The sequence below is a fragment of the Pholis gunnellus genome, assembly GCF_910591455.1.
Source record: "Pholis gunnellus genome assembly, chromosome: 1".
In the NCBI taxonomy this organism is placed as follows: domain Eukaryota; kingdom Metazoa; phylum Chordata; class Actinopteri; order Perciformes; family Pholidae; genus Pholis; species Pholis gunnellus.
In genome coordinates, this window is record NC_136528.1 from 15,215,722 (window position 1) to 15,242,277 (window position 26,556).

At 42.1% G+C, this 26,556-nt stretch overlaps 2 protein-coding genes across 5 annotated transcripts; one reads left to right on the forward strand and one right to left on the reverse strand.

Annotated features, from left to right (window-relative positions):
• Nucleotides 1-19,645, forward strand: esrp2 (epithelial splicing regulatory protein 2). Of its 4 annotated transcripts, none has more exons than XR_013767178.1 (17): nucleotides 1-316; nucleotides 737-865; nucleotides 7,473-7,586; nucleotides 8,015-8,129; nucleotides 8,368-8,463; nucleotides 9,057-9,111; nucleotides 9,604-9,714; nucleotides 10,166-10,298; nucleotides 10,403-10,445; nucleotides 12,582-12,883; nucleotides 13,721-13,954; nucleotides 14,423-14,621; nucleotides 15,447-15,651; nucleotides 15,796-15,994; nucleotides 16,444-16,462; nucleotides 17,133-17,255; nucleotides 17,799-17,899. XR_013767178.1 is itself a non-coding variant. In XM_079164352.1 (17 exons), exons 1-16 carry the CDS (start codon nucleotides 185-187, stop codon nucleotides 17,883-17,885), a joined length of 2,277 nt encoding a protein of 758 aa, XP_079020478.1. In that variant the 5' UTR covers nucleotides 1-184; the 3' UTR covers nucleotides 17,886-17,899; nucleotides 19,449-19,645. The 4 variants fall into 4 exon arrangements, 3 of the variants coding, with proteins under 3 accessions (XP_079020478.1, XP_079020479.1, XP_079020480.1); XM_079164352.1 differs by lacking the exon at nucleotides 16,444-16,462 and adding an exon at nucleotides 19,449-19,645; XM_079164353.1 differs by lacking the exon at nucleotides 16,444-16,462 and adding an exon at nucleotides 19,449-19,645 and having other exon boundaries at nucleotides 9,607-9,714.
• LOC306699682 (leukotriene B4 receptor 1-like) lies at nucleotides 19,613-26,546 on the reverse strand. The gene has a single exon (XM_079164384.1). It carries the CDS (start codon nucleotides 25,245-25,247, stop codon nucleotides 24,162-24,164), a length of 1,086 nt encoding a protein of 361 aa, XP_079020510.1. The 5' UTR covers nucleotides 25,248-26,546; the 3' UTR covers nucleotides 19,613-24,161.
• Nucleotides 26,547-26,556: the final 10 nt, after the last annotated feature.

A 26,556-nucleotide genomic window follows, 5' to 3' on the forward strand; every position in this document is an offset into this window, starting at 1 on the left:
TCTTTCGTGGCTCCTCTGACAATAATCTCCCACCTTTTTTTTTTTTTCTCTCTCTCTCCGTTTACCTCAATTGAGTTTCCAGCCCTTTTGTTCGCTCTTCTTATCACTTGGAAAAAGGTGAACCCTCGTGTTGTTTTTATTTTAATCTTTGCTTTAATTGTAGTTTTTACCCTTGTGGTCCCTGATGGCTTCGCACAGTGATACTCTGGTGGTGTTCTTTGGGGCAACAGCTGGTGCAAATGGGGGTAAACTGGGTTCGGATGAGAGGGAAATAATTCTCTTGGTGTGGCAAATTGTGGATCTACATGAGAAAAAGGTACGGACCTTTCTGACCCGTTCGTTCGTTGTGTACCCAGAGTGTTTGTGGCATAGTGTCTACCTGTAGTGGAACAGTTTGTTTGACATTTAAATCAACATGGTGTGCTCCCTGAATCCCTTTTATCCAATGCGTAGCTAACGCTACGTACAATTATCCGTCCAGCCGCCTCGTTAGCTCACCTTTTTACAGGTGTGCGACCAAAATTGAACTAGCAGGTGAGGACTGTGTCTTCACCTGCATGGAGAAAAAAACACACCGTTTTGGTTTAGCATGTCAGCTTCTTGATACAAACAGAGTTAAATTCTTGAATGTGGGTGTATTAGTCTATAATTTGCCATACATTTAAAAAAAAAAAGAAAAAGAAAAAGCATGTTTCACGCTGTATTCTGCGCCATGAACCGCTAAATCCCTCCACAGGTCGGGAAGCTTCACAGATGTCTCGTGAAGCCAGACACGTTGGAGCTGACGGATGCGTTTAAAGAGGAGACGGGGCTGACTGTGGACGACATCCTCAAAGCTGAGCCGCTGGACAAAGTTCTGCAACAGGTGAGTCTCGCCGGTAACATGAATGGGAGGTGCAATTCTGCATGAGGAACATTTAAGAAGAAGGTTTTACTTTTTATGAATACCTTTTTTGAGGGAAATGCAATCCATTGTTGCACATAAACACACACACACACACGGCCTATAGACCTGCTTTATTGTTGTGGAGCGATGAGTGAGTGATGGGGCGGCCATAGCCGGGCACCTTGCTTAAGGGCCCCTCAGTAGGTGTAGGACTGGGCAATAATTCCATTTGATAATGTATCATCTTGAATCATATCGTGTTGAAATCGTATATCATGACGTACAGTTTGTCATCTAAATTGATAATAACGAGCACATACTAATTATTTTGCACTAAAGTTCTTGATTAGATAAAAATAAAAATCTTTTTATTTGTCAATATAATTTACAAAACTATGTGGGTGTTTCATGTAGACCATACATTTATTGAATTACAAGAAAAAAATGCCGTATAATGATATTTATCGTCATCGAGATATGAAATAACCTACATCGGGTTCGAGGATTTCGTCCGTATCGTCCAGCCCTGCTCAGGAGGTGAACTGTCATCTCTCCAGCTACCAGTCCTCGCTTCATGCCTGGCGTTGAACCGACCACCCTCAAGTCCCCAAAGACTGAGCTACTGCCGGCCCAAAAACCTTTTCCCCATGTACGACAGGCCTTGTAGGCCGTACGCCACGTTTTAAATGTACTGAATTTATACATTTCTACGGAATGAAAATCACAGCAACAGCTCCTAAAATCTCTCATCCCTCAGTAACATGGTGAGAAATTCAGACGTTAATTAAACTCGGGCAGCTTTCCTCCTGACGGTTTATGCCCAGAGCGAGATGAGACGTGACAAGCCTGACTCTGGGTTTTGAGCTGTAAGTTAATGTGAGGTGTGTCACATTTCCCTGATGCCCTTTAGAAATAATGGTCTTCCACCTGGTTGAGACATGACATTGGTTTGGCCCTGACAGTTAAACTCTGCTGACAGTTTGTAGAAGCTGTATGAAGGGGTATGAGCAGAGCCTGGGGCATCTGCAGATAAGGAGGCGTCGCAGGCCTAGTCTTGTCTCGGCCTGATGCTCGCTGCAGACATCTGGAAGGCGGAATGTTTACCTGGGACCGCACCTCTGTTTTAGGCTGTGGGACAGACGGGAGGGGAGGCTTTCGGATCTTAAGCTTCATCCTCGGCTCACTTCTTTATGACCGACGCGACAATCCGCTTTCTGGTTCCTCCCTGTTTAGGAGGTGTGTTTAGAAGTGTTGCCAAACATGTTTTTCAACCGCCGTCTCAAGAGTGTTTGTTTGCGCTGGTTGCACCATTCCCCGTCCCTCTATTATGTCATTGCCATGCCGGACTAGCGTGTTTTTGTTGATTGTAGCGCTGCTGTGGTCTGAATACCACGCAGGTTGGAGTAATCAATTGTCTTCTTAACATTCTTTCTGGGGCTATTTTGCAGCGCTGCTGCTGGGTTCATGACACTCGATGCATAAGCCCAACACAGTTTACATTTCATTGGAGTTTGATCCAAAAGCTTAAGCCCTTTGTGCCTCATGCGGACCTGTTAACACTTCAGCTCCACTGTAGGCTAGTTTGTGTGCTGAAGCTTCAAATATTAACCCAAGCAATCAGTCCGTTCTGGTCATACCATTGTGTCATCAGTTACTTTCTCTGTTGGTCGTTCTAAGATTAGTTTTGTCCTTGTTGATACAGAGAAGTAAAGTAAATAGACATTTTATCAAGATAGTTTTATAGAAGTGTGTGTGTGTGTGTGTGTGTGTGTGTGTGTGTGTGTGTGTGTGTGTGTGTGTGTGTGTGTGTGTGTGTGTGTGTGTGTGTGTGTGTGTGTGTGTGTGTGTGTGTGTGTGTGTGTGTGTGTCCCATTCTAACTTTTCCAAGGGAAAAAACAAGTAGTTGCCTCTTCTTGGTGGGGTTGTCGTATTGACCTGTGTCGTCAGGGACATCCGTAGGTTTTCTGTGGTGAAAGATTCATAAAGCGAGGGAAGATTAAAGAGATTAGCAGGTTATTTGTTTTTACACATTGCTTCAATACAAATTGCCAGCTAAACTCGGTGACATTGCGATTGTGAAAGCACAAGATTTGTTCTGTTCCACATGCTTTTGTCAATTGGCCTTCTGGCATATTTTGTTGAATGCTTTTTCCTTACACACAAACTGATCCACTATCAAATCTGACACTGTATATTTATGAATCGCTGAGCAAGAGCAAACATTTGCCAATTTCCATGTTGAGCAACGTTCAGACATGGCAGGCGACCAAATCCAAGAACAATCCATTGATATTCAATTTTTGTTTTTTAGAAAATTCACGATTTGTTTTATCTTTCAAGCCCCCTATTGGGATCAGCACGCTCAGCAGTTCTGAAGAAAGTATCTAATCTGTCTGAAACTATTATTATACATGTGAATAGACCCAATAAGAAATACAATTTAAAAAAAGATATATAACCACTAAATCACATGTGTCAGGGCTCTGTCAGAACAGATTAATGTGTTTGATGATGGCTATAGATGACATGCTAGAACTTGCGCGTCTGTTTATGACTGTAGCTGGCACACATTCTGTTGTGTGTGTGTGTGTGTGTGTGTGTGTGCGCGCGCGTGTGTGAGTGTGTCATGCCTGCAGTTTAATTCACTTCCTGGTAGTGAGCTGATGGATGTTTTGGCTGTCGTCAGGCTGCAGCTGACTGTACAGGCGTGGCTTTAGTCATGGACACTGATGGCATGTCGCAGCCTGTTGGGAGCTGCATGTGATGTTGTTGTTGTTGTTGTTGTTGTTCCACGTTTTTTTTAACTGCTTTAGACCACAGTCAGAAATACTGGCTTCAGCATTGAGTTAAGTTACTGATTTGGTTGGGTGTGTCTATCAACTGATAGTGGATTTTTAAAGGCTGATATAATATCGATGGTTTGGAGCAGAAAAAGCAGATTATTTTTCCCCATGCTTGGTGTTGTGGACCTAGTAGTCGTAATGTTTTTCATCATCATTCTGCTAACTACTCATTATATGAATCATTTATATCATCTGCAGTGTTCATTCTGTACACATCTATTGCACTTCTGTCCATCCTGGGAGATGGATCCCTAGTCTGTTGCTCTCCAAAAGGTTTCTTACTTTTTTTTCTTTTGGGGGGGGGGGGTTCCTGTTCTGATGCAAGGGTCCTGGGACAGAGGATGTTTTACAGATTGTAAAGCCCTCTGAATTGAATTGTGGCGCACATGCTCACAATGTCAACTTGTTAGAAATACACATGGCCAGCGATAAAAATGGGGATTTGTTATTTACTCATTTGTCTGTGATCCGTGTTGATTTTTGCCCATTTGGAATTGATTCTGAATGTAAGTAACATACAGCTCTTAAGTGTCATAAGAAGTACCAATTTACTGCAGTGTGTGTGTGTGTGTGTGTGTGTGTGTGTGTGCGTGCGTGTGTGTTGACTTTAGGCGCCTTAAACAGTTTCCACAGGGACTGCCCCGACACTCCCTGCTGCTCTTATCAGAATTAGCTTGAGCCACCTTCCACCCCATCTCACCTCTGCATGCAAACAGTCGGGCTGCACTGCAGAGCAGACTCTGATAGGACCGTGTTCAAAGGCCACTTCCTCCCCCTCATCTGTGGAGAAGCCTATCAGAGGCTATAGTGAGACCCAAAGTTGGTTTAAGAGTGTTTGTGTGGGTCCTACAGTAATGAAACGGAAAACACATGCTGATTTTGGATTGAACTCAAATAAATTCCTTTTTTTTCTTCTTCTTCTTCTTCTTATAGTAAGATTACATTATCATAGAGAAAGGGTGACGTGTTAAAATTTGGCAGCCAGTTTCTGACAGCAGAGTCAAGCATTCCAGTAAGACGATTGTATCATAGGAACCAAATCATTATTTGTTACAAAGAATCAATAACAGAAAAGTGGAGCACTTAACCCTTTAACGTAAAGGACTCTATTTACTGCTATATACAGAGAGTAGATCGTGCTCATTGAAAATGAAAGGTAGCTGACCCTTTCCTCTGTGGTCTGGTCATGAGTTTGGCTCATTGGCCTGTTGTCTTTACCGATCTGTTGTCACTGAGAGATTTGTCTTCTGTTCGGCTTGTTTGCTCAATTTTAAACTGCGCTTTTGACACAGTGGAGACAAGGAGTGGGGCGTGCCGCTACGTCGTCTAAAACATTTGCTTTTCTCTCGGTAATCCGGCTTTAGTAATTGGCCAAGGTGGAGCTGCATGCACAGCTATGAGCAAACATTAAGTCCTGTTGTCACTGTACACCTGGAATTGTGCAGTATGGCTGTGCTTCAAATGTGCTGCTTGATTAATCTACGCAACAGTGGAGAGTCATAGTTTTGAACTTTACTGTTTGAACAATGAAAGTTTCAGGTGTTAGGTTGGATGAAAGAAGATAACTGCTTTTGTGTTAATGGTATTGTGAGCATTCAGAACCATGCAACTCGCTGAGAAGAAAAAGAAAGACTAGGCCCATTCAATGAATGAGGGAATTAAAATGCAAGGACTTTAAATTCCTCAATTGTGTCCTTTCCCCTCTTGTTTGCCACTTCCTTTTGACTCTTAAAACTCCATCAGTGGCTTTAATACAAGGTGTGCTGCTGAGGTGCTATGTCGATACTGTGGTCTGTACTCGGGGCAGTTCGGTGACATCAGCAGGATAACATGCTAATTGGACGAGACGTAGATCAAAGCATGAAGGGGCGGGTAGATGTGATGTTGCCAAGACCTTCCAGAGAGTTAATTCTACTGTATGATAATCAAAGCGCCTGAAATAGATCTGTCCTCTGTGTACGTTTGTTTCAGAAATCGTTTCTGGGTTCCACCTTTTTAGTGAAGCATAATGTTGTGGTTACATACGCAGCTGAGAATGTGGTGCATCCTTTCACCAAAATGTACCTGTTGATCTATTGTTCTCATGCACAGTTTATCGTTACCGCCCTTATTAATAAAGAAGTCGATTATCTCTGGGATTAGAGTGACAGCGAATCTGGCATCCAAATGTACACCGTTGTGTCTCCACGGCGGCCATGTCAATTCATAACTCCTGTTTCAGGTCCGGGCCACCATGCCAGCATTCACTTATTCAACAGCATCCATACCGTCCTATAACTTGTTGTTTCCAGTCTGACATGTGTGTTATTGTAGGACGTGTAGTTCCTGCTACAGAGGGCATTTGTTCTCTAATTTTCTAATTTTGATGTTGGTTGAAAATCAGGTGCTCTTCAAGTTCGGGGAAAGCAGTCAAGTACAAATAAAATCACCGTCCAGCTCACGTTTGAAACGTTTAAAATGTGTTTATTAAATCATGGCTGTCCAGCAAATTTCGACTTAACTCTTCATCAGTGTAACTTTTATGTATCCTTTTTTTTTCAGTAGTTGAGTGACCAGTGATCTTTTATTGGGGTGGCTGTACAGAATCCTGAAAGAGTCGTCGATGTGAGAATCCCAGCTGGCAAAAAAAAACCCTAATCTAACCCGGTAGCACTTGTTCCCTTGTCAGCAGCTGGTGAGCTCTGCATTTCTCTCTGACTGTTAGGAGCATGCTTCAACACGCACCTCTAATACTTTCTCACTGTTTGGAGATCAGTCATACATAGCCAGTGGCCATTGGGGTTTTTTGCTGGCCTCACACCCAGACAGTGTAATTTTGCTGTGAGAACAAAGGAAAAACTAATAACTTTCTGGAGGCAAAAGAGTCTCCGTCTTGCATGGGAACATTGAGCAGCAAATGAATACGAGCAACATTGAAGTCGATACGCTTTCAGAAGTTCTGCAAATCAATCGGATGGGGATGAGATGCTCCATTTATGGTCCCCACATCTTCTCCAAATAACCTATAACTGTTTTTTTTTTACTATTACTTGACTTTCCTTGAAGATTAGTCATTTACAATCATAAAATGATGTCAAACATTCTGAAAAAAGCAGTCCTCTGACCTCACCAGTGGCCATTGATATTGAGGTGATGGCATCTGTTGACAGTTGAATGCTGCCAACAACAGGTTGACACAACACCAGGACTGGGGCTCATTGAATGTACTTATAAATAAACATGTACATATGGGGGAGTTGCTGGTATTTAGGAACCGTCAGTTTCCGTAAAATGGAGGCAGGCAGGTTGAGCTTGTAGGGTTGTTTTTCCCTCTCTGTGACTGTTGGCTGTGCTCAGAGAAAACTGATCAGTGGTGTGATCATTCCTCTCCTTGGTCTGCTCCCTCCCTCGCTAGGCAAACACCAAAACCTGTTCGACAAGCCTCGTTCCTAATGACGAACAAACACACAGCCAAATGTCAAACACAACACCACCTTCACTTGTCTGCCTTTAGATTAAAGTCTATATTATAGTATTGTAGTGGGTGCAGTTTGGCCAACAGAAAGTTGAACCATATTTGACCCATTTATTAGGAGGTCAGAAAATATTTAAGAATTGGAGTGAAATGATCCAAAATAACAATACTTTTGGATGTGTTATGTTCACATTTAATATTGACTGTGATGGGTACAATTATTAGATATTCCTCTGATACAATCCATGTTTAATTTTCCTTTCTCCTTCCTCTCTGTTTCATTGTGCAGTTCCAGCAGTCGGTGTCATCAGAAGTGAAATGCCTCGGCAGAAGCTCTTTCACACTTTGTGTCGACAGTCCTCTTGTCATCCGACAGGCCCTCCACCCCGAGGCTTCCAAAAAGGTAACGGCTCACCCTGCTACTGCTGCTTTGTTAAACAGGAAAGTAAGTCTGAAATATGTTTCATTTATTTATTGCTAATTGCAGAGCACTAGCATGTCATGTCAGTAAGGGCTTTCTCTGCTCATGGCTCAAGTTAAATCCTCGTCTCCCATGTGGAAACCTTAAACATGTACTAGTTCATTTCTAGAAATGTCCTGGAGTTAAATGTGATAAGCTTCAAGGGTAGGATTTCTCTCCCTCATGAATGTGGGCATTGACTCACATTAAGAAGTAATGAATCTTTTCCTCCTTTTCGTGTTCCTGGTTATAACTCTGACACAAGATAGTGTCGGTATGTACATTCTCTCTTTCATCTTTGTCCCCTGGCTGTTCCTGGTGCGTCTAATACGTCATACTGAAGACTTTGTCCTTTGTCTCTTCTTTTTCAGAATCTTGTCCTTCCTGAATGTTTCTTTTCATTTGTGGATGTGAAGAAAGAGTTTCACAAATGCTGCCCCAATGCCAGCCCTGTGCAGATGCTCACACCCGCCTCCATGTTGGAATGTATCCTTAACTATTAGTCACATTTAATTGATACTCTATGTTGTAAATACTGTAAATACAATGATAGTGTTAATGTTTAACAAGCAGAATTGTATTTACAGAGTTTATAGGGGTTTCTTTGCAAATTTAGATTTACTGGTGTGAGAAAGTTGGCACAAAATCCTTGCAGCACGACACATTAGCAAAGTGGAAATAACAGGCCGCCTAAACAGGTCAGTGTCCTTAACGACGTGTGTAGATGTTGGTCTCCCTGCTGTGTCAGAGCAGTCGATTGGGGGGATGGAGGTGAGCAGCATGGCGCAGCTGATACTCCACATCCTGGCTGAGCCTCACAGTAAGCAAACCGCCACACGTTGTAACTGAAATGATCTGAGGGGAACTTAAATCCTCAAATGTGCATAGAAATGCATATGACCACCAAAGAAGTAGCGTGCACTGTTTGCCCCTGATGGTTTTGTTTTATAAAATCTGCTCTTTGAAGTCTTTGTCTTGTACCACAGCCGTCTTTCCTTTTTTTAAAGTTGTATGGAAACTGGAATAAACTCTAAATGTTTACAGAGAGAACACTTTTTAACTTGAGCATGTGGTAGATTGTTGATCATAGAAGAATATTTTGATCGTATTATTGCTAGTTAACCAACCAGAAAATGCATATACTTTGATTATGAGATGATTTACTGCAGTATGGATGGATGGATGTAAGATGACTCCAGATATGTTGCCGTGCACATAAATCAAACTTTAATCAGACGTCTTCCATCTTGAATGTTGCCTCTGGCTTTGCCCCTTTAATAACAGACAAGTATGTCTTTGGGTGTGACAAGTAACAGGAATGCACATGGCCTAAAACACGCACTGCTCGGCAGGGTGAACCTGTTCACTACAGTAAAGAGATCAACCTTACACTATTTATTTTTTATTTTTCAGACCACAAGTTCTCATGTGTTGAAACCGTGAAGTACAAGTTTGATTCCGGCACATGGTATGTATGAGCCTTTTGTTAGATGCACATGTATCTCACTCTTTGTTCCCACCTCACCGGTCTGCTGCTTACAGACCGTTAACCCTCCTCCAGCCACATTCGGCTCTCAGACCTCGGGGCCCTTAGCATTGATTACAGCAACAAGGAAACCACAAGTGTGTCTTTAAAGCGGTCCAACTTTGCCATCAGGTGCTTACCTGGCTATCTGGTAGGAGAACACCAAATCCTGCTGCTCTCAGCCAGTCAACAGCCCGTCACCTTGACAACCCCCCCCCCCCCTGACATTTAATCATAGGAGTGTGTTTCTGCGTTAAGCACTTACTGTGAGTGGCCTCTGTGTCTGCAGTCAGTGGACAACCTGTTCAAATGAGAACTAAGCGATAGAGCTTTTTCTTAAAGCTATAGTCATCGTTTTAACAATCTCTTCTTAATATTCTCCCGTTCTAAAAATGGTCAGAATGTCGTTAATGTTTACTCTTTATTCTTCTTCAGCAGCAAGACGGAGCCGGTGGACAGTGAGACGGTGATCAGAGCGCGAGGGCTCCCATGGCAGTCCTCAGACCAAGACATTGCTCGCTTCTTTAAAGGCCTCAGTATTGCCAAGTATGTTGGACTTAATGGACATCTTTCAACAGCCCCACTATTCCTATCATTTTTATTCAAAGCTTCCAACATGTTAGTCAGGGTGCAGATGTTTTTTGGTGTTTGTAGATCATTTAAAGTACTCTTTTTAAATGTCAAATGGAACTCTCCAAGATTAGTATAAAATGCTAAAGTCATTGGTTTAAAGGCTTTTAGCATTTTTGGCTGGAATAGTTGTTTGAACATCAAAACCTCATTATTAGAAAATGATCGACACTCTAGGGTTAGAGCTGCTTTAAGCTTTTATCAGCTAAAGTATGATACTACATCAAATATGAAATATAATAGTATTATAAATCGTAAACCTGTGTGCCAGATAGAAAGTCCCTAAAAAAAGGGAGCTCTGCTCTGTTAAAGTTTCACCATTAACTGTGTTCTTACTCATGAGTGTATCTGTGCACCGGTGTGTCAGGGGTGGCGTGGCCCTGTGTCTCAACGCTCAGGGCAGGAGGAACGGCGAGGCCTTAGTTCGCTTCATCAACTCGGAACACAGGGACCTGGCCCTGGAGCGCCACAAGCACCACATGGGCAGCCGCTACATCGAGGTTAGACTCAGCATTTAACTCGTGTTCAAAAATGTCTTCTAAACTAAATGATGATTAAATAATGCTCTTCGTGGCTAAACCCAGTTTTCCTCTTTTCTCTTCAGGTCTACAAGGCCACAGGAGAGGAATTCCTCAAGATTGCTGGAGGTCAGATTTCAAATCTTTTTTTTTTTTTCCTCTCTTCTCTTCTCACTGTGTTTGTATGAGGACTCGTGGTGAAAGGCTTCCTGTTAGTGTGAGGTAGACTTTTATTTCATGGCCTTCCCGCATCTTTGAGGAAAAACAAGACCTACATCTGTAAAAGAGCAGCTCTTCAGTGACCGTAAAAGAGGGGATCTCATTTGCGCTCTGGCTCCCCCCCCCCCCCCCCCCCCCCTCTCTCTCCTGTTACCTGTGTCTTTGACTCATCCCAGTGACTCTCCAGCAGCTTATCTTGGACTAATGAAAGACTCTTTGTGAGGAGCTCCCCCCACCGCCCCTCATCCCTTCCTAACCTCCTCGTCCCCTGCCCAACTTTTCAGAGGCCTGTGGGACAGAAATTTCACTCTCGGCTAACAGCAGCTCACCTGTTCAGTTCAGCCTCGAATTGCCGCCCCCCCCCCCCTGAGAGAGAGATGGCTGCAGGTCGGTGAAAGGGCCGGCTCAGTGTTGATACAAAAGGGGTGTGAAGAGACAAAAGCAGGGCCCGGGGTCTCTGGACCACAGAGCAGCAGCCACCAGTCACACAGAACAGAGATAGCAGACAAAGAAACACTGTCACACGGAGCAGATAACTTACAGCGGCCGCCAGTCCGACTGTGGACTTTATTCAGATGAGTAAAGATCAGTACAGATTGACAGCACGTTGGACTTTAAGCGAATAGTTCAAGCTGACAAGACGGCTGCGTCGATGAATGCAGTTCACAGTAAACTTGTAAATGAAAATACAATCCAAAACATTTAGTGTATCGGGCAACATCATTGCTGTTATGGAAAATTCTATTAGTTATTGTAGCTGTTTAATTTGACCTTTTACAATAAATATGGGCTGCAGTCTCCTGCTGGCTGGTAGTAGAAGGAACAACATGATACACTCTTAAAAACTGAAAAAAAAGGAAATTCTGGCTCGTCAGTAAAACTGTTATTTGCCTGATCAGCAATAAGCAAACCATGAGCCACTGAACTTTATAACCCAAAACGTTTATTTCCTTGATCACTGGATGACAAGTCGATCGTATATTTTGATCATCGAAATGCTCTTTAAGTTGTCTGGACATGTAGTTTAATTTGTTGCATCTAATGTGTATTTTACAATAGTTACAAAGCGATCAAAGAAAGCCATTCAGGTGAAACAACACTTGACCGGTCATGGCCCTGTCGGCAAACATACCGTCTGTATACATGTCTCTGACCCGAGGTCCGTTTAACAGCACTACTCCAGATGGAGATGGTTGGCTGCGAGCAAGGATGGGACGATTCGTTTTTAAAGTCCCTGTTTGCTTGTTCATATAAGTGAACATATCCTCCTCATTTTTTTTTTTTTTAAGTCTCACAAGATCGGTGAACAGACGCAGGTGATTGTCTGATGGGGTCAGTGAATACAGCAATGACTTGGTTCAGCTGGCTGGGCAAAGCTAGTATGACTCTTTTTTTGTTGCAAATTGTCACTTTAGATGTTGTTCTACTTCTTTGCTGCCTAATACTGGATGATAGTGCTTGCAACTGTGGAAGGAGAAGCTAGGGTAGAGGCGCTGAGAGATATGTGGATACATCAAAGTAAAATGATCAAAATGTTTTTATGCCATGGTATCTCTCACTTTGATTTGCAAGATTTTCCACAATGGCCTTGAGATATTAATTGGCATGATTCCTTATGATTAAATACCTTTTTAGTTGTCAAATTTTCCAAACAAACACCGGCATTACTGTCTGGATATTTTATGCTCTGGGATGACACCTTCTTTGGTTCAAACTGAGATATCTCCACAACTATTGGATGGATTGACCATTGAAATTGATGTTAGAATGCTGATGTTAGCATTTTGCTGAAAGCACCACTGTGCCTATTTCCAGCCTCACTGAGCTGCCAGCATAGCTGTAGATTCTCTTGTTTCAATAAAAATGTTCTGAACAGATTTTTGTGATATCGATATCGCAGTATAAAATAAGATGCATCCTGATTGAGCATTTTAGCCACTTCTACTGAGTGATGTGTTGTCCTCTTGAAAGCTTCACTGAACTGTGATCACTGGGATGGTCCTAAGATGGCCAGCTGTTTAATCATTGCTGTCCTCTTGACTCTAGGTACGTCGAACGAGGTGGCCCAGTTCTTGTCCAAAGAGAACCAGGTGATCATCCGTATGCGGGGGTTGCCATTCACCGCCACCGCCCAGGAAGTGCTGTCCTTCCTTGGACCCGAGAGCCCAGTTACAGATGATGCCGAGGGTCTGCTCTTCGTCAAGTACCCTGACGGACGGCCCACCGGCGACGCCTTCGTGCTCTTTTCTTGTGAAGAGTACGCGCAGAACGCCCTGAAGAGGCACAAGCAGATCCTGGGGAAGCGGTATATCGAGCTGTTTCGGAGTACTGCAGCTGAAGTGCAACAGGTAAATTCTGTTGTTAGGGTGGGAAGTCTTTGAGCTGTACGTTTTGACATGATGTGGAACAAAAAAAAAAAGAAACTCAAATTCTTACGACTTCTGCTGGGTAAATGTGCTGAAGGTTTCAAAATAGATGTGATTTAAGAAATTCCATTGGTGTTGTTTATGTAACAGGAGGTGGACAAAGGAAAGCTTTAGTTTCCATCTCCCCTGTGCAAGATGATTTATACATTTAGGTTTGTTGTATAATCTTCAAAATAACATTAAGACTGAAAAGTTGAAAAGGGGATTATAAACATGTTTCCTTTGAGTACTTTTTGAAACATAATTATGATAAATATGGTTACAAATCTATCTATTTAAAAAAAAGCCTTTTTGTCATAAATAAATAATAAATAGGTTCACTTTCTATTTGTGACACCAGTCAACATGGGCGGACCAAAACAGAGAGGTTGGTAAGGAACTGATGTCATGACAACGAAGAAAAGTGGCAAAACATTGTTCTGACGAAACAGTCGCGACATCCAGACTGTTGAGTTTGCACAACTGAAAATAACGTTATTGCGCAATGCATACGTGTATATATTTTGTGTTAATCAACGTGAGAAACTGCTGTGACCGTTTTTACCTTCAGCTGGTTCTTGTTGGCTGTGAACGTTTAACAAGTTGATCAACTCTGATTCAACCTTTTTTTTAAAAGAAATAACAATAATTCTGTGTACTTTTTTAATATTTTGTCTAATTTTCTAGTCAAGTCACGCTTTCTATTGACACTTTCTTCATTTGCAGAAAATGAGCAGCAATGACGTTTGATTCATCGACGTCCTCTTCTTTGTCTGCCAGGTCCTGAACCGCTACATGTCCGCACCTCTGATCTCCACACTTCCCCCTTCACCCATCATGCCTGTCCCCGTCCTCGCCACGCCCCCCTACCTTCCAGCGGCCAGCAGCACCCGCGACTGCGTCCGCCTCCGCGGCCTGCCCTACACTGCCGGCATTGAAGATATCCTGGAGTTCATGGGAGAGCACACCGTTGACATCAAACCCCATGGAGTCCACATGGTCCTCAACCAACAGGTCAGACTGGTGGGGACTCGTAGGCTGTAAAGCTCCATCTCTTAAAACCAATATCAATGTCATCCCCCTTCTCGTCTCTTTATCAGAAATCACTGCAGTAGAAGCAAATAAGACAGACAAGTACAAGTATAGCAACGGCTAAGAGAAAAAGAGGAAACTACTTTACTGTTTTGGAATGATTGCTTTCACAACTGATTTATTTTTCTTCAGACAAAATAACACTGACGCTGACCACCACATGAATGCAGCATTGTAGTCAGGAAAAATGTAGTTGTATTGCAACAAGTATTTAAGATCTCAAGCTGTGACAGATTCTATAGAAATGAACTTGATATCCTAGCCCTATCCTTTACCAACCTTTAGCCAAAGCCAATACGGTTACCTCCTTTGAATTTGAACTGTTGGGTAGATTTTTTCTGTTTCCTTGTTCTCGTCGTCTTTAATTCATTCTGTCCGTCGTCTCTGCAGGGTCGGCCCTCTGGTGATGCTTTCATCCAAATGAGGTCCCCTGACAAGTCGTTTATGGTGGCCCAGAAGTGCCATAAAAAGACCATGAAGGACCGTTACGTCGAGGTGTTCCAGTGCTCCACAGAGGAGATGAGCATTGTGCTGATGGGAGGAACCCTGAACCGCAGCGGCCTCTCCCCTCCACCCTGCAAGCTTCCCTGTAAGTGAACTCCACCAGATGGTTTGTCAAGCCACCGATTAAGCCTTTTTAGTAGTATTTGTGACAATGTTTTGATTTTCTGTTTTATATCATGTATATATATTGGGACATATTTCATACCTGCATCCTTCCACTGACCAGTCAATTTAGGTTCAAGCAAGCTTATTCTTTCTCTTTCATATCCTAGAAATCTGTAGTTATACTACGGTTACGTCTCTGCCTTCCTTTGAAACAATGATGCCAGTTGAAGCCGGACTGAATGTAACTCTGTGAACTTTACTCTGTTTATGGTTCATATCTGTCTTTGGTGATTAGATTAGGATTGTCAGTCACGTACCTTACATTTTTACTTTTCTGTGTGCGTTTTTTTTTTTAATGGTCATTGATAAACTAATCTTTACCCATTTTTATCTCGGCTTGATAGTTTCCAGAGAAATGTGTTTTTGCCTTTCACCCACTACAATTAGAGTGGTGGTGCTTTCTTTTTGCATATAGCTTCAACCGGACTAACCAAGAAACACTTGAGCCCCCACAAGGCCACCAGTGTTTAGTGTCCCTGTGTTGGCACTGAGGTAGACCACAGCTTGATAGTGGCTGTTTGTATGTAAACACATCTGTGCTGGCATTTGAGTGTGTTTACGTTGTAGGTATGACTGCCTGAAGGACACGGTTGGCTCATGGTGCTGTCAAGTTTAGTAGTGCTGTTGAAATCCCCATGCAGCATGTTGTAGCTGTCCATTTGTGCTACACTTTACGACTGGCAGGACTGTGCATGCGCTGAACACAACATGTAAATGACCACACACTCTTTGTCTGTTTCTGCAGGTCTATCTCCCCCTACAGCCTATGCTGCCTTCCCCACCCCGCCTGCCATGCTCTCCGAGGCTGCCCTCTACCAGCCCCCCCTGCTGGCTGCTCCCAGACCACATCAGACGGTCACACACAGCCCAGCTCACACTCTGGCCTACTACCCCCCTCAGCCGCACATGTATATGAATATGAACATGAACTACACAGCTTACTACCCCAGGTTAGTACATCATCGGCTACAGCTGACTACTCGGTCATTTGTATGTTCTGCTCTTCTCTAACTTCTCTCCTCTTTTGTTCTGTCTAACATCTCTCCTCCTTCTCCTGACATACACTCTCTCTCTCGCTCTCTCTGTCTCTCCAGCCCCCCAGTTTCTCCTTCCACAGTTGGCTACTTTGCAGCCCCGCCGGGCTCAGTGGCAGCAGCAGTCGCAGCCCAACCCCATCCTGCTGCAGCCACCGCCTCTTCTGTGCTGCCTCAGCACGGTGCACTGGTGAGGATGCAGGGCCTGCCCTACAACACTGGAGTCAAGGACATTCTCAGCTTCTTCCAGGGCTACCAGGTCAGCACATGTTGCACTGAAATAAAGGCTCTAAAAGGTGTTTATAGGGATGTAAGGGAAAACCTATTGTATTATTATTCAACTGTATGAGTGTTATTAGCTCTGTTTGTAAAATGCTCGTACACTTGGATTTAAACTGCACCTTGTGGTGTTGCTGTAAGTTGTGCCATCCAGCAGCCACTTGATAGTGATGGTAAATTTAAATGCTGACCAGTATAACGACAGACGGTGTGTTTAGCTTTATCTTGTTGATTGTGAACTCTTCCTGCAGCCCCAGATTTTACAGTCTAGAGCTGTTGGACTGCTGAGCTCTCGACCCTGCAGCTAGAAAGATGTACCCGTTACCATTGGTGCTTGTTATTGCAACGTTTCATTAAGAGACATGTGTACACTTGTGCTCTCCTCCCTTCTCTGTGCTGACCATATTTTTTGCTGGCACTCCAAAGTAGGTGGAGTCATCTGAAGCAGGTATGAACCCTGACGGGTGTGGCTTCAGATGGTTTGGCATGTCGGGGAGGGAGGGAGGGGATTGAGGTGGAGGGGTGGAACTGGTGTTGTGGCACAGATCTTTGGGCTGCTGTTGGTCTTTACGGCTTATGTCATTTAGTAGTGGTTAAACCCTTATACTTTGGTGTGAGTGTTTTTCTTGCGTGTGTCTGAGAGCCTTTCTGTGAGGGGGCAGCCAGCATCAAAGTCAACACAAAATGAGAACTTGCATTCTGTAGAACTTGACATGCTGAAAACTATTGCGTGTGTGTGTTATTATGTTAGGCTTGCCACGGTATTCGGTGTTACACAGTGGACAGGCACACACTGATTACATTACTTGGCCACCGTACCGACCTCTGTTTTGCTTCTTTTTTTTGTGAATAAAACCCATTTAGTTCATATCAGTTCCAATAGCAGCATCATGTTAATCAAATAAATAAACAACCCTACTTTGTAAAATACTATATAAAATATGAAGCCTGTTATTGATTGTTAGTCGGACGATGAACAGCAGCACAGAGTAGCAGGAGTCAGATATCACTGATCACGTGACATCAAAGGTGCCTATTTGGAAATTCGTATTTAAACCAAATGTTTATAGGAAACCTGATAACATTAATGAGGCAATCTGTGAACTTTTGTTATGAAGCCATTTGGAGGACGGAATGAAATCGAGGGGTCGCAGCTGGAAGGCGGCACCAGGTGGACACATGCGGTCCCGCAGCTTAACTGGAGAGGCCAGACGCACAGCCATCGCACATTAAATATCAAAGTAAGCGCTCCACAGACATTGAGCTTATCTTTCCGTATGAAATGTCCAGTGTAATCGGTAACACCAGAGTTTATTAACCGTTGGGAAAAAAAGGTGTGTGTGTGTGTGTGTGTGTGTGTGTGTGTGTGTGTGTGTGTGTGTGTGTGTGTGTGTGTGTGTGTGTGTGTGTGTGTGTGTGTGTGTGTGTGTGTGTGTGTGTGTGTGTGTGCGCAAAGCTGACTGCAGACCTGACTGTTGGCTGAACTATCGTAAATGTATCCTTAACGGAGTGAGTGTGTGTTTCTCTGGCTGCAGTAGCGTCTCTCACACTGGCCCTGGGTGAGAAAACAGTTCCCACACAAGTACTGGTGTCCTTTACCAGACAATCCCATGCTTAATCACACTGATTAGTTCAAATGTATCCTGTCCAGCCAGGATTTGGGCTGTGTTAGTGTGTGTGTACCTCTGCATCTTGTGTGTATCTAAAACTGTGTACTGTTCATTTGTGAAACAATGTGGAGGCCTCCCACCCTGACTGTGCGTTCATTACTATGCTATCTGTAGTACGCCCCTGACGAGTACAGCGGCATGGTTCAGATGAGCGAACAGGCCAGGAGTCTGATTCAGCCCAAAGAATGGCTCTGTCTTTAGGGACTCACCCCAAGGTAAGAGGAGTACTGACCAGAGAACCAGCGTGGAAAGAGGGGGCATTTCCTACACTTTAATCACATCTATATGTTTAGGTTCATGCACAACATGCAGCAATGTACTAGCATCAAACTGCCCAATAAGCACTGACACATCACATATTAGTATTATGCCCACTATTGATTTGTGCAACATAAGCTCTCTAATGTCAGTTCTTACCATGAGAACAAATCAATACACGTAAGCCATTATACACATCTACCAATCTAAACAGGAATGCCCGGTCTAGCCAACACGGTTCTACGCTCCTGACCCGGCATGTCTGCCTGCTGCTTCCCAAACAAATCTGCCTCGTGACTGAAGTCTCTCCTGTATCCCTGTTAGGAGTGCTGAGTCCTGACACTTGCATATTACACAGAATGTATGAAATATTAGGGAAATTTATTACTGTTGTGGATTATCAGTTGAGTTTTACAACTTGAACTTGTGGCAGCCTCGCCTCCTGCAGATACTTTGCATGTTGCATGATTTGTAGAAGATGATATTCTATGCAGGAAGTTTGCTCTGAAAAGTATTGCTTTAAGTTGAAAAAAGATTGTTATCTTAGGAAAAGATAATAGAAAATCTAAATTTTATGTTCAAATATTTGTGTGAAAGGTTGTAAGACGATATCGGGAAGATGTCCCTGATACTTTTTTACTTTGTGTGGTGGACATTGTTCTGCAGCAGAGGCAGATAATCTGATTGTAGGGTTTTCATTCAAAGTGAACATTACCGTATGTGATTTCACTCACAACCACAACCTGAGCCCGAGAGGAGGAATAAAACCAGTACATCACTCTGGTCTCACGTGTTGCATAGAGAGCCTGCAGTGACGTGAAGACTATTTGTATTCCTCTTCCTTAGGGAGAATTGAGACCTTCACAAACAATTAAAAGCTAACTGTACTTATATTTCACCAAACTACATGGTTTATATACCAAGCATTACTCCCTAAACTGAACAGAGAAAGATGACATACGTTCATGTTCTGCCTCTGCTAACAGCAGAATTTATTTAGGATCACTGATAAGTCTTGATTCAGCACCCGTCCGACACTAAACCGCCTCATGAGTCCTGAATGCATCGTCTCCCTCTCTCCTGCTCTGACAGCCTCTAACTTTTTGACTTAATGGATTTTACTGCCGTCATTGCTAATGTGATCAGTGAATTGTTTCTTATCTGCATGTCTGAAGGAAACTTTTTCTTTTTTGCATCAAACTTTATTTTGATGCAAGCCGTGGATGCATGCAAACTAACCGATGATTACTGTGTGTGGCGTCACAACCTGCCTTGGGGGTTTCAGGTCCTCTGGGAACAGCATGTACTCTGCTTTTGCTCTTTAAGCGCTACCCGATTAATCTTTTTTTTTCTCTCTACCTAACTGAACCGGTTTGATGAGACGATCTTTTCAAAGGCCATTGTTCAGCCTCTGCTCTGTGGGCTCCCCCTGGTGTTTTCACGACGCAGCTGCATCAAAACAGGTGACACTTATTGTCTCACGTGTTTTTATTTCTTTTTCTGCAGCTCCAGCCAGACGCCGTCCTCATCTTGTACAACTTCAGCGGCCAGTGCAGCGGCGAGGCCTTGATCACTTTCCATAGTGAGGACATCGCCAGGCGGGCCGTAGCCGAGCGCTCCAACCACCCCTTCTACGGCCAGCAGGTCCACTTGGTCCTATGTAACTGACCACTAGCCCTCCATCTCTCTCCTCCTCCTCCTCCCTTAATTTAAGCTCACATTGAGGTGCATTCTCCTCCAAAGTGCCTCCAACAGCTTTTCCAGTTGATCCCAGTGCCATTTAAAAACGGCTGTTGAACCGCTTCCTTTCCCATGATCTGCAATTATTAACACACAACTGACGCTGCCGGCTGTGACATTCCTGAAGCTACTGTTTTGAGTTTGGACATCCACTGGTGAAGCAGCTGAAGTCGGTAAAGCTTCATGTTGGGTTAATGACTTTGTGTTTGTGCCTACTGTAATAGCTGGTTAGACGGTGTAGAGCCTGGACAAATATGCATGTATATTTAAATGCTTCATTGATGTGTCCCCCGATACGACTGTACAGATGTTCATCCTGAAATGCTTGAGGCTGTACAAACCACTTCTGCACACAATCTTTTCTGTTTTTCATAATTTTCACTCTTAACCACTACAAGATTTTGACTTTTCAGAGTTTATGATCCTTTGTGTTCGCTCTATGCAAGGTGTATGTGCATGCACAATGTTTGAGTTGATGGTCTCCAAAAGTGTAGTGGTGCCATTAGAAGAGAGAGAAAGAAGCCATATAAAGACTTACTGTACTTCTCAACTGTCATGGATTAATTTGAACTAACCTGCAGAGACTGTTGATTAATACTACAGCAACACCACAGATGTGCCAGTGTACCATCTCATTTGTAACTATTTTTTTCTGTAAAAAGCATTTATGTGTGACATGCAGTATGTCATCCCATTTAGATATTTTCCAAGCACTACAGATTTATTTGTTCCAAAGAGTTAAGTGACAGAGCGTCTTTAACAGAGTAGTATGACAAATTGATTCTATTTTTATTAATCCCATTTCCGTACAATATTTTTGGAGATGTTATGAAATATAAGGACAAAGTCATATCTTTTTCTAATGATCGACCGCAGCTACTAGATCTTTTCCGTTTTGGTTTCCAGAGTACTGTGTAAAAGCTGCAGGAGCTTTCCTGTGACAGGCCTGCTGACAGCTGTCTTAGTTTGTCCCGTCCCCCCCTTTGCTGTGCCTACAGTACCCAGAGTGCAATACTGGCCCAAACAAGGCTAAGTCAACTTCTGGTGGCAGAGGAGATATTTGTTTCTTTTGTTGCAAGTTTGACACTTGTATGAATTTAGATCTGTGTATAAAACCAAACTATAAATAATGTTGACTATGGTACATGTTTCATTTGGTCTCAATTAAAGAGATGAATTCATAAGGCGCCAATAAATCAAATAAATGTTGCCCAAACATAAAAAATATATTTTCTTTTCATAAAGGGAATAAATCATGGGACTGGAACCAAAGGGACACAAGTATCATTTGGGGAGAATATGAGCATTAAATATCAAATGAAAGCTCTCCGTGAGATACTTTCAGTGCCAAAAGTGCACAACTGAAATATTGATCCATAGGTTGTAATTAAAAGAAAACCAAGAGGCGTAAGAGTGAAAGTGGAGTTTGGTCTGCAAATGCGTAAGCTCACTTGTGCCCTTTTTGACTTGACTTAAAAGACATTTTTATCAAACTCAAATCAGCTGCCGTTGCCATATTCTGAACATAATATTTTATCTGTTTGTATTATCAGATTGAGCATCACTATAAAAACCATATTGCTGCAGTTAAAAATATTTATTCACCCAATATTATATAGGCCTTTTTGGAACAAACATTTTCCCAATACAAATACAGAATGTGTATAAACAACTGTATACCACATTCAATTGAATTGAAAGTCCTCAATTCAAAATTCTGAGCATTAATATAGTAGCAAACAACTATTTGCAATGTAAAGATATAGTGAATAATCAAAACAGAACTAAAAATAAAGTCACACGCGCCTCACTGTTTAGCCAATGGCCGCTCTCTGCACTGTGCTCCTACAGTGTTGCAGCTGATAGCACCGTCCAGACCCACGATGTCATCGTGGAAGTATAGCGCTCAGCCTCCGGTTCCCCTTCATAGAAACACTGTTAGCCCTGTTGGCACTGTTTTCTTTGTTTACACTGTTCATGCTGTTAGCACCGTTAGCATCTAGCCGCTGGCTCAGCTATCTCTATGTTGAGAGCCAAATGGCGGCAATAGATATGCTCTGAATTCCCTACCTGTATAATTTATTGACACTTCAACCAACACTGAAATAAGAAAAGAATGAATATCTTCATCTTCAAGTAAAGCTTATCAACTATCACCGAGGCTTTTCAAATTCTAGGATACAAGGAACGTATCAAATCAACTGTTACTGGGTTTTTTTGTTAAGTGTTTAAAAACCTTGAACACAAACTAATTGGTATAACTGCAAGTACATCAAACTTTTTTTCAGACTTTTACTTACAAACACTGATATCCTGTGTTCCTCTTTCAGAAAATGTTTAAACCAGAAATTCTCTCTTTCTCTCTCTCTCAATATTTAATAATGTACTCAAGTCACTTATTTGAGAATTTTGTACTTGTCGGAGTAGTTTTAATGCAGCATACCTTACAAATTTTACTCGAGTAGATTTTTTTGAGAAAACTTTTACACCCTTTCATTTGGATAAAATCTTCACTACTTTTATTCATCTATTGTTTTTATGATAATGCACAATCTGATACCAGAAAAATATCAAATATTGTATTAATTGCATGGAAACAGCAGCTGATTTAAGTTTGATCAAAATCGTTTTTGCTGTCCTGTAAAAACTGATGAAAGTCCCATTGACTCCAAGCGCTGGAAATACAATTTATAGATACAATGTCCTTTTGTGAAATAGTTCCAGAGAATTCTATTAAACACCAAGGGTACATCTTTGTAGCTAATTATGCGCCAATATTTTATTATTTAACAAAGCTGAAAACCAGATAATAAAAGACAATGTGTTGATTTAATTAAAAAGTGGAGTAGGCCTACATGCAAATTCTGTATCTACTCATAATGAAAGGCAACATTACGCACATACCACACTGCTGATGTTGTCTCATATACGTGCCGCTTCCTCATTCTGTGAGAAAAGGTCGAGCTTGTCTCAGAGTCAGCTATGTTTTCTCGTGTGATCCCATCTCGAGCGTATCACACGCATTGCCCTCAGTAGTTTTCCACTGTCACAGTGAATAATCTTGACTCACTAATATTCAAAGGCTCCAAAGAGGTGACGAGCACTGTCACAGTGGGTTTACTCAACCCTTAGTTCAAATATATATCAAAATGAGCCATCTTATAGAATCACATACAAATGCATTCTTACAAATGTTTAAAAAACAAAACATTTTCTCCAAAACTTGACATTTGTTGTCCCCTTTATGCCAAAATCTACATCTCAGAAGGCCTGACATAGTTTTGAGTCCCATCAAAGTAAAATCAATTTTAAACATCAGGCACAAAGTGAATTCTACTTATATTTATTATCATCCATTTGGCCAATTTTGTAAAATATATAGAAAGGGTGTTCCTTCCACTGTAACTGCTGATAATAAACACAGGTTAGACATCTTTGTATATGAAGCAAGGCAGCACTGTAAACAGAATTTCATCTTGACTATTCCCTAGATATAATTAACACATGCAATAAGATAAGGAAATTAGAATATGACTATAATTATGACACCACACTGAAATGATGTCAAAACCCAATTATTAAAAGCACAGTGCCACTGTCATCTACTGGTTGTGGCAACAGGCAAACTAAAAATGTTTGATAAGAGTTTTCTTGTTTTTTTAAAAGTAATGGTTTGTTCGTTCTATAAGCTTGTGACAAACTTTAGACATGATTCCGCTTTTTGCTCCTCAGCAAACGGAACATGCAGTTTTTCATTTTGCAATCTTTTCATCGAGAGGAAGTTGAAAGCACGACTGTCGTTTTTAGTGGGATACCAGAACAATTGTTTGCCATTTCGTCATGAGAGAAAAACATTTTGCAATATATTGTAAGCTTTGGATTCTATGATTAAGACAACACATTGAGTAAATTGAGCAACAGTTTTATTAGTTCACAATCAGACTATATCAGAGATGTTTCCCAACACAGAACGAGAAAACTTCCTAAAGTCGTGTCACGAGACAGCTGTAAGTGAAATATTTCTCTGTGGCAAAAGTGTAGAAATAAGAAGTGGCTGACACAAACACTGGATTACCAGATGGAAACCTCCTGTGGTCTGTTCCCACATTTACAGGCATTTAAAAAAATATTTTACGAAATCAATTATACCTGATCAATGACATTTCCATTGTATTGGCATCAACAACATTATAAAATAACATGAAAACTTTTCATTGAGTCTTGTCATATAAAGTTACGTATTGTACTATATGGCATTTATATAAGTACACAATATATGTCATATTCATAAATATATGGTCACAATTTAAAAAAGAAACAACATCACTTTTTAAAACAGAACATGAAAAATAGGTAATTTACAGAGTTGGTCAAGTATCGCACAGATACTTCCTGTTTTTCTGTGTTTTAGTTTCATAAAAAAATCTTTACAAAATACTGACAGTATACACATGACAGACATTGGATAGAATTTCAATATCAGGATGGATTATTTTCACACATTTTTATTAATATGTCCATTTGGTCTTTTGACTCCGACACACACTGAGAACTGCTGGTCTGATTGCTAGGTCTCTTGGACACGAAGGACAACTCTTTATTGCCCTCACCTGGGGAGGTGCTGGAGATGTGGCGGAAGAGCTTCTGGATGCCGGTGTCACGCAAGGAGCTCCTGAAGGAGCGAGCAGCGAACATGTAGAGGATGGGGTTAACAGTGCTGCTGATGAAGACCATGGCTCCAGCGATGAAGGTCATGGTGCTCCTGACGTTCTCCAGGTTGTCTGCTGCGTCAGGGAATGAGTCTGCAGTGGCCAGGATGATGAGTGAAAGGACGTTTCCTATGTGATGAGGCGTCCAGCAAATGGCAAACACAACCACCACACTGGCAATAAGGACTGTGGACTTGCGCTTAGACTTGAAAGTCATCTGAGTAATCCGGCTGCACAGGCAACCATAGCAGACCACGAGGACGAAAAGGGGTAATATGTAGCCCACCAGTGTCTCGAGCAGCACACACACCAGCTCCTGGGTCATAGAAGTGTACAAGCGGTACAAACAGTGCTCCTCGCCAGAATCCGTCCCTACAACCTGAGTTGGGATGACAGGTATGCTGAACAAGAATGCTGCAGTCCACAGAGCCAGCAGAACTTTATTCAAAGCTTTTTTCCTCTTCCAGCCAGCTGAGACAAAGGGATAGCGCACGGCCACAAAGCGCTCCACGCTCATGAGGGTAATGAGGAAAACACTGCTGTACATACAGGCGTTGATCATGAACACCATGGCTTTGCAGGAGGCTTCTCCAAACACCCAGAAGTGGGCCAGGGAGTAGATCCATAGAGGCAGGGTGATGAGGACCAGCAGGTCTGCCACAGCCAGGTGCAGGATGAGCACCACCGTGTGGGAACGCTGCTTGATGTGTCTCAGGATAGTCCAGATCACCAGCAGGTTCCCCGGAGCTCCCACCAGGAAGGACAGGCCCAGGATCACACAAGCCACTGCTGTCCCGCCGTCAAACTCCTCAGGGGCCATTTCCTCTGAAGGAGACAGCTCAGTTGAGTAGTTCATGCTGCAAGTGTATGTGCTGACAGTGGCGTCTGCATGAAAAGAAAAACAAAGTGCTGAACAAGCAAGTGTTCACTTCCCTTTGAAAATAGACAGGAAAGGGTTTCCTCACAGGGCTATTTGAGACATAGAGAGATGATTCATGTATGCGTCATAAGTCCATTTGTCACCTCATGTCATGGATTATAAGAGTATCAAATAAGTCAAAGAACCTGCAAAGACAAACTGAAGTAATCTTAGAAAATGATGCTCCTTTAGAGAGTAAATGTGGGAGCAACTCCATGTATACAATAACATTAACAGAGGCAATTTAAGGAGAATCTATTTGAGGTAACTTCCATGATCTACAACAGATTTTAATTAGATGGAAAACAACAACAAAATATGTGAATTATTGTCATACAGGTACTTTTAAAATGGTGTCCTATGTAGATAATCGAGTGCATGCATGTCTGTTTTGTAAAGGAGCCCTTTAAGAATCTGACCTGATGAGATTTTGTTCCACTGTAGAGGAGACCCTTTGCCTGATGATTAGGGTCTGAATAATGAGAAAAGTGTACCAGGCCTACAGATTTACTAAATTATGTTTTTCACAGCTTGTCCAGTTTTGTGTGAAAGAGTATTTGATGTAAAATGGGAGCGATTGGTTTGCAACTGTGGATATGGGTTATGGGGAGTAATTGCTCCACATTCAGTATGAAATATCACAGTATTGTTTTGAAGGACCGATGAATACATTTTAGTTTAGCTTAAAGATCCTTTATTTACCTTAACTGCCATTGCTGGGGCATATTTTCCCCAAAGAGGCAGGGAATCAAGTCAAGTTGTTCTAAGTTAAATCAAAAAGAGTGAATGATAAACTAGTTACATTTTAATAATCAACAGAAAATGTAATTATTGTAGCAGTTTCCAAGCTCATGTATCTAGATGTATTACATTACATTTTTCATGTCAGAAAACAGATGCCTCTTTAATTGTAACACACAAAACACATTGACACAATACAGGAGTGTATCAACTCGTTTACGTTTTCAAACTTTTAAACTGTACAGCAATAAATTATCACTAAAATTGAGAAACATATAAAGATTGCGATCATGTGTTGGCTTGCGGTGGCATCCAAGAGTAAATGTGATAACAAAGACAGGAGGGTACGGTGACATGAATCACAACACATTACCATTGTCAGCACTATTGTACATATACAGGCTTTCAAAGCCTTAGATCGTATATAGGTCTTCAGAATAAAGTACAGTCCCTTAATTAACTACAGAAGACAAATGTCACAATTCCCCGTCATCACAGTTTTCTT

Bases quoted from the DNA above. Each gene is read 5' to 3' on its own strand.
- esrp2 (XM_079164352.1), top strand. From the start codon at position 185: ATGGCTTCGCACAGTGATACTCTGGTGGTGTTCTTTGGGGCAACAGCT. The intron at 9,715-10,165 runs GTATGTTGGACT...CCGGTGTGTCAG, and splicing joins AAAGGCCTCAGTATTGCCAA to GGGTGGCGTGGCCCTGTGTC. The intron at 10,446-12,581 runs GTCAGATTTCAA...TCTTGACTCTAG, and splicing joins ATTCCTCAAGATTGCTGGAG to GTACGTCGAACGAGGTGGCC.
- LOC306699682 (XM_079164384.1), bottom strand. From the start codon at position 25,247: ATGAACTACTCAACTGAGCTGTCTCCTTCAGAGGAAATGGCCCCTGAG.